Source organism: Stegodyphus dumicola, chromosome 2 (assembly GCF_044657685.1).
Source record: "Stegodyphus dumicola isolate Sdum_Otavi_A_Nest chromosome 2, ASM4465768v1".
In the NCBI taxonomy this organism is placed as follows: Eukaryota; Metazoa; Arthropoda; class Arachnida; order Araneae; family Eresidae; genus Stegodyphus; species Stegodyphus dumicola.
The window spans coordinates 4,605,251-4,612,999 of record NC_140769.1 but is presented as its reverse complement, the minus strand read 5'-3'; the positions used below and the strand labels follow the sequence as shown (position 1 = coordinate 4,612,999).

The following is a 7,749-nucleotide window of genomic DNA, read 5'->3' as shown; positions in this document are numbered from 1 at the left end:
TGTTTGTGTTTTTTTTTTTTATTATTGTGTGGAATTAATGTAGGAGACAGAAGCAATAATATATTATTGAACAAATAAATTTAAATTTATTTTTATTCTATCAGTTATAAATCAGAAATGTAATGGTTAAAATATCTTGATATTTTGTTATATTTTATCTTATTTTTGACTACCTAATACATTCATATTGATGTAATCCAGATATAAGCTCCGTTATTTATTTAGCATTTAAATGGATGATATATGGTCCTTTGTTTTTTACTTAATAACTATCTCAACAATAAAATAATCTCTATATAAAATTTTGCTTTAACCAGTTTAGATAGTTGCTGCGAGTGTAGAAAGAAACTGTGTCCACAATTATGATGATCCCTTATGTCACAAGAGCATGCGTGGGTAAATGTGATAATTCATTATTGTAAAACCAATAAGAATTACAGCAATGTTGGTGCTGTCAAAAACAGCTTCCTATAGGTTCTCCAGACATGGCAATTGCGTTGGGATCAGCACTTACATTGCAATACAGACTTCAAGGTAGATAGCACTTGGTATATATATATATATATTTGTGTTTGGATTTTTTTGATGTATTGGATTATATAAAAGGTAGCACGAAAGGATTACATTTAAAATTACATTTAAAAGGAAAAGAAAGAAATCCCCCCTCCCCGTGATGATGTTTTGTTTTCCATGTTAAATATTCTTATAATATTATAATCGTCATATAATATTAGTAAAATTCAAGCTAACACACACACTTCTCTTAAGATGTTAACTAGTAATTGTAAATTCACAGTAAAGAATTATATTATTAAAATAATTATAAATAAATTCAAAAACATTCTAATAAATTTTATTATAAGCCAGCATTGTCCATGCACATAAATGGGTGAAAATTATAAAAATAATTATATGTACAAATCAGGAACTGATTAAAAATACTTTGGAAGGAAAAGTATCCATTGAGCAATGAAATTGCATAAATGTGTTGTTCTTGTGACATTTTTCACATTGTAAATTCCTAATGCAATACAAAAATTCAGTCATTAACCAGCATTTAGATAAAAATATCATGCCTTTAAAAATATACATTTCAGAGCATTTATTATAAAAAAAAATTATTTTAACCACAATTTTTGGTTGATAAAAATATATAATAAAGTTGTTCTATACAATAAATATTAATAAAGCTGCCTGTATCATTGCTTTTTAAGGCTGAAGAACTTTCAGTTAAGTAATGCAGCAAATCACTTTTCTAGTTTTCTATATAGAAATGACTTTACATTAAAAAAATTTAAGGATTTATAGCACAAAAAAATGCAGTTAAATTTACCTGTACTTACATTTTCAGTATCATAATTTATTTTTGTTATAAAACAACAACATTTCTTATATCAATTTCATATGCAACAAATCACTTCTCACAATATCACAAGTTTAAACTTAGCTCAATTAATCCATTTATGTATTATAGGTTTGAACTTCCACAGATCAGGATGGCCATCATGCTTCACCACTTTGTCAAAATCTGATTTGCTCCACTGAAATGGTGGTAAGGGATCGTATGTGGGGCCTCCAAATGCCACAAATTCCATATTTTGAAACAGATCAAATGTTGTTAACTTGAAAAAAATACAATTAATTAATTTAAAAACTTATGAGCATAAATGAAATCACTAAAAACAACACTGTATGGTTACATACTTTTATGAACTTCAAAATATCTCAAAACATGCAGTAAAAAATATTCCTGGAAGTACAGTATGTTTTTAATATTAAAAAGGGATAAATATTACCCTTTTATTACCTTACATTATGCTACCAAAGAATTTGTTAATTATTGAAGCCAGGCAAGCTGCTAGTTCTCGTAAGTGCTGTTATTTGACATGCCATAACATTTGCTTAATTTATTAAGTGATTTTAAAGCAATATTTTGTGCTTCATAATATATATACAAGATGTATGGTAAAAAAATTATAAAAAAGAACACCACCTATATCCAAAATTAATGTCCTTGTGGGCTTGGTTTACGCTGCTGGAAGAACTCAGATAATTTTGTTTCCCAGAAAAACTACAGCAGAGTGCCAATGCACACTCTTAGAGGAAAAAAGGGTGAGGACTATGGTTGTCAGCATTTGAGTAGGGAAGGCCGTGTATGTTCAAGGTTGCATTGGGACAGAATATGGTACAGCTGTTCCCACTCACAATAAAACTCAGGCTAATAGGAAGAGCTGAATGAAAATGAAAAAAGCCACTGAAACTATATATCACCCAAGTTAACATCAATTCTGTAGAATCAATTTGTTTAGGAATTCTGAAGAAACCCATTCGTAGGGCAGCAAGACAGCTGCACACCCCAAAATCCACAGTTCATGGCATCACACAAAATGCTTGTAACTGTGGTAACTCTTAAACTTCAGAAGCTTCATGCTCTTCAACCTAATGATTGCGACCATCAGAAACAGTTAGCAGGGCTTATATTCAAGCATTCTGATAATGATATACCTGATGAAGATAACCTTTATAGATAAGACCATATTTTATGAAAATTTGAAGTCTGGGGGGAATGATAACCTGCATGTCATCATTTAAGTTCCAATGTGGCTGCTTGATAAAGACTAGTGTAATTGAAACATTCTTCATTATGGAATCTATGGTGATCTTAATCACATATCTAGATATGCTGGAAATTTATGCCATTCTACAACTGCCATTGGAGAACCAACAGGATGGTGTCCCTGCACATTATAGCAGGATAATACACTCTTTCTTGGATGACACTGCTTGATAGCCAGATTGGAAGATGCCATGGGAGCTGCATTCGCTGAACTTAGCCTTTTGATTTTTTTTCTCTGGGGGGGGGGAGATTTTTAAAGGAGGTAGCTGATAATTTTTATAAATATTTACGTTATTATTCCAGTTAATGATTTGGTTTATTTGATTATGGCAAAGTCGGATGGCTCGTATACACATTACATATGGGGAAAACGACCACGCAGCCAGCCTGTTTGTGGGATTCGAACTACCAGAGTTCAGTGACTTGACTGCTTCGCTGTTGGTGGGCTTCAATTAACAAAGGATTTTTTTAACACCATATATTTCATATCTAGCTAGAGAATAATCGTTTGAAGTTTGTAACCCAGTTAAAATTTTTATTCAGTCTTTCACTTCATTTGTACATCAAAAATATTTTTTATATATATAATGTAATTTGAAGAATCTAACATCATTCTGCCAATGAATTTCACACTTATTACATATAGTTCTATTTCAGGATGAAAATGACAGAAGTACATAAAAATTATCTTGAAAATTGCCTTTTGTGATGAATATTGAATGATTTGCATACATTTATTACTACAGAATGATCCTGGTCTTGCTGTGTGTAAAAACTTTTTTGTACATTCAATGCAAATTCTTTTATGTTTTCATAAATGAATATTAGCAACTTTTTCATTATAATTTTTTTTTTTTTTTTTTAGAAGATAGACAAGAAATAAATGAATGCTGTTTTGTCTGGAATCTATAGCTTAAAAATTGCAACTAACCTCCCAATATATAACAAATGCTAATATTTAAAATTAACAACCTACCTCCCCAAATGAAAGTGTATAATATAAATATTTTTAATTATTTTCGATTCCTTTTGATTCTAGAAACTTAAAACTTTAAATTTCAGAGTTTAGCTGCTTAATCTTTACTTCTTGCATAAATCCTTGATTATGTTGCACTTGTTTTCTTTCTAGAAATTTATATACTATGTAACTAACTCACTTGCCATTAAATTTGCTGCCTCCTAATTTCTAAGTAAAAGAAAATGAAATGTGCATGAAATGTAGATCATGTTGGGATATGCAGATGATTGGTTTTTCATGACAAGAGTAATGATACTCTCCAAGCAGTGCATTGTATTTGGTTATTCATTTTTAAAATTTTTGTTGAGCATTTATAATGCTCAACATGGCACATGAATGCATCAACAATATGATAGCCGTATGCATGTGTGAAGGATCAAGAGATGTGAATGCTAGAAGCTTGCATTCTTCCTCCATACTACCCCAACACCTGGACTTTTAAATACTTATGGAATACCATTGAGTACAAATCGCATCCACATCTAATTTGCATATCTGGTACTTCGAGCAGCCTGAAGCTTTAATACCTGTAGCTATGCCATATCACCTTACTTCACCTTATCATTATCACCTTACTGTCATCTTACTTTTCAGCAGGACAATACAGTGTTGCTTCCAATACCCTACTTTTCCTTAGTAAACAAAATATTTGACTGTTACTTTTGCCAGTATGTTTTTCAGATTTCTGACAGTATATTCATCTATTGTACTGGCATGAACAATACCTGCCAACCATGTTTTCCCGATTTCTAACAGTACATTCATCCATCGAACTGACACAAAGAATACCTGCCAACCATGATTCCAGATTTCTGACAGTACATTCATATATTGTAGTGGTATGAACAATACCTGCTAGCCAGTATTTATTACTCTGGCATATTATTTAAACTCCAAGGACTGAAAGATTACTATGTGCGTCTGGCTTTGTTACTAGCCATACAGAAGCTATTATTGTTACCAGAAGCAGATGCTGAGGGTACTGACTTCTGCACATCCTGTACCTCATATCTACCCTAAAGTTTTAATCATTTTATCTTACCATGAAAATGCATTTGTAAAATAAATATGAATCTTCAAACTGCAATCCTTCTTGATATAGCAATTTTAATGGCTTCAGTATACTTCACATGACTCTAACATTCAGCCAGTTCTCTGCTTAATCCTCTGAATAAAAAATATATAACTTTGCTTGCTCCTATATTTTAATTATACAAGGCAAAAGCTCATCTATAATAACTGTGTGAACAATCAAAAAATCTGATGTGTACACTACATGACTTCCTTGTACGGAATATTAAATTATATGCGTTTTTTCTTGCATTTCAATTAAATTTATTGGATCTTAAATCTACTTCGTTGATAGCACATAAACCACAATAGAATAAATGCACTCTTTAAAAGTCACTATATTTGTTTACCACAGCAACACTCTGGCTGTGGTTTAATTAACGGCGTTATATTTCATTCATATTATAACTCAGAATGCACAAAATTTATATCATTTGAAGAATTATCTAATCATTGCTCCATGTTCTATTCAAATACAATAATAAATCTAAAACAATGTATAAAAGAAATTAAGCAAATAAAAAAAAAAAAAAATTCACAGACGATTCAGTATTTCTCATTCAATTAGTTCAGTTCTCATTTTGTGACAAGGCAAAAATACACAAAAACTCATATCTAAATCTTAAACACTTATTTCCTTGAACAAATTCTAGAATGGATTGAGTATGATTTAATTCGCAATAACAAAAGAAGGTGTTATCTTTGTTGCTGCGAAGCTTAGTTTCTCTAGATTGGCAACAAATCCACTATACTGCTAAGTTTCAAATGCAAATAAACACGAGGACCATGGGAAAAATAATTAGGCTTAGCTGCACTTAAACAACTTTTAAATTGTTGATAATTCTACAAATATTGCACGCAGATATTTACTAAAAGCATTAAAACCTTAACCGGAAGATAAGAACAACATAATTCAATCATTTTTAAAGCAAAAAATGTACAATTTACAAACATATAAGAATAAATAAACCGAGATCACTGAGCCGAGTAACAGAGTGGATATATATATTGTTAGGAAATGCACAGGCACGATAAGATGGTTTCCTCGCAAAGCAGTTTTAGGGTTGCCATAAAACAGCAGAAAAGGCAGGGTGCCACATTTGGCGACGTGCCATGGATGGATGAAGAACCTTCTGGAACGAATACTTACCGGTTTAGCCCAGAATGCTCTCGAACACAAGCCAAAAGCTATATAAACCCTGCTGGTCTGCAGTGTGTGTGTGTCTCTCACATCTAGTTAGTCCGTCCAGAGACGATCGAGTTGACAGCCGGCCAGCGAGTGCACTGAAAGAGTCTTAGTGCATCGTTGAGAGAGTGTGTCAAGAGCCGGAAACAACTGAAAGAGTTGGGAGCTGTGCTCTGTGTGTCATCGAGTGCATCACGAGTTGTAGCGTGGAGAGTCTCGAGAGTACGTGGAGTTCCAAAAACGACCAAGTAGAGTCAGGTGCTTTGCAGTGAAGCTGTCTTCACCTGCCTGACATAAAAAAAAGCTGTGTCGCTGAATGTGTCAGCGTGTTTATAATAATTCGATGACTGTAAATGTGATTTTGGAGCTGTCCTGATTAATATTGGCTAAATAAAGAGTGTTACGATATTCCATCAAGTGCTGTCATTGTTATTCACTGCAAATCCATAGGAACATGAAGGAAGAAAATAATGTAACAACTGGTGTCAGAAAAGAAAAGCGTAACAATATATGCCTATATTTATATACTTTTGGAGTGGTCGATTGAAACCAAAATATGAGACACATGTCTACATGTTATAGCAGTCCTATGAACAAAATATACTCATTTTTGAGTTATACGAGATATGTCTATATGCACAAACGCCACAAAAAATTAGCTTCAGAATTCATCTTAAATCAGTTTTATATTTTTTTGGGGGGAAAAGAGTCCTTTATTCTGTTCTTACGTACAGATGTCATGCAAAAACATTGTTAAATTGCATTTGATAGCAGTGAAAATGGGTATTTTATTTTCATTGAAATATGATGCCTGAAATTTTTGGCGGTTACAATACTTCCTTTTTACTTTGTACAAGAAAGTAAAAAGGCAATTCCATAGCTGAAATCACACTTAGTTTTTATAACAGCAATACTATTATGTAATAGTACAACACAACATTTATAACACTGGTTTAATTTTGGTACCTAATACTTCATTTTTTTCCTCTTAAATGTTAAATTAATAATAAATTTGAGTAACTGTTTTAGTTCTACGATCACACTTTTTCATATTTAATTTATTTCTTATTCACAATAACAAAGATATACTATTATACAAAATAATATAAATACTTCTTCAATTTGTACATGTTTCAAAAATAATTTTGGTTTTGCAACCTTCATATCAAATTTGTTTTAATGGACATTAGACTGTTTACCTTCATATCTGTACCTCCATGCTGTCTGTGGCCTAAAGCAGCAAATGGATAAGTTCCATTAATGGGATTGAGATCACAGCGAGCAGAAATGGCATTTTCTGCACTATAAGGAGGTGTACAGTTGCAACGAGATAAAGGATCATTTGTATAATCATTGTATCTGTAATGTAAACCACATATTTGAAATTTTCATTAAATAAACTAACTACAAATAATAATCATTTTCTCACTGTTGTGCAGTGTCATTCATGCATACATAAAAAGTAGAATTCATATAGAGAATTTCTTCCTAAAAAGTTAAACTACATCTCAGATACATTTAATATGGTAAAATTTGGAGATTTTGAGAAGTAATGGATGATTTGAAGCACAGATGAGTATTGCTTAAAACAGAACTGACATTACTAGACATATAGGTGATCAATTAACACTTTCTCATAGTATTATGATACTTGATATGTCTAATTAACACTCCAAACATTGTCGCAGAGCCATTACCCACCTTGGAAAGAACCTCTTTGGCAGGATGGACTTATAGCTTCACATTATCAGTACCTCCTATTAGTGTTTGTAAGAAATATCAGATCATACAACTTTGCTCTACTTCATGGAGGTTCAGTTTTGCTGTTTACAGAATCAAGCAAACTGCATTGCTCAG

At 32.0% G+C, this 7,749-nt stretch overlaps 1 protein-coding gene across 1 annotated transcript in view; it reads right to left on the bottom strand.

The window, feature by feature from the left end:
* Positions 1 to 837: 837 nt before the first annotated feature.
* The window catches only part of LOC118183655 (putative phospholipase B-like 2), a 57,918-nt gene continuing 51,006 nt past the window's right edge, over positions 838 to 7,749 (bottom strand). Inside the window, exons 11-12 of the mRNA XM_035353252.2 lie at positions 7,092 to 7,251; positions 838 to 1,622 (exon numbers count right to left, since the gene is read on the bottom strand). Of these exons, the coding sequence (XP_035209143.1) occupies positions 1,449 to 1,622; positions 7,092 to 7,251 (334 nt within the window). The 3' untranslated portion in view covers positions 838 to 1,448. The remainder of the gene's footprint in view (positions 1,623 to 7,091; positions 7,252 to 7,749) is intronic.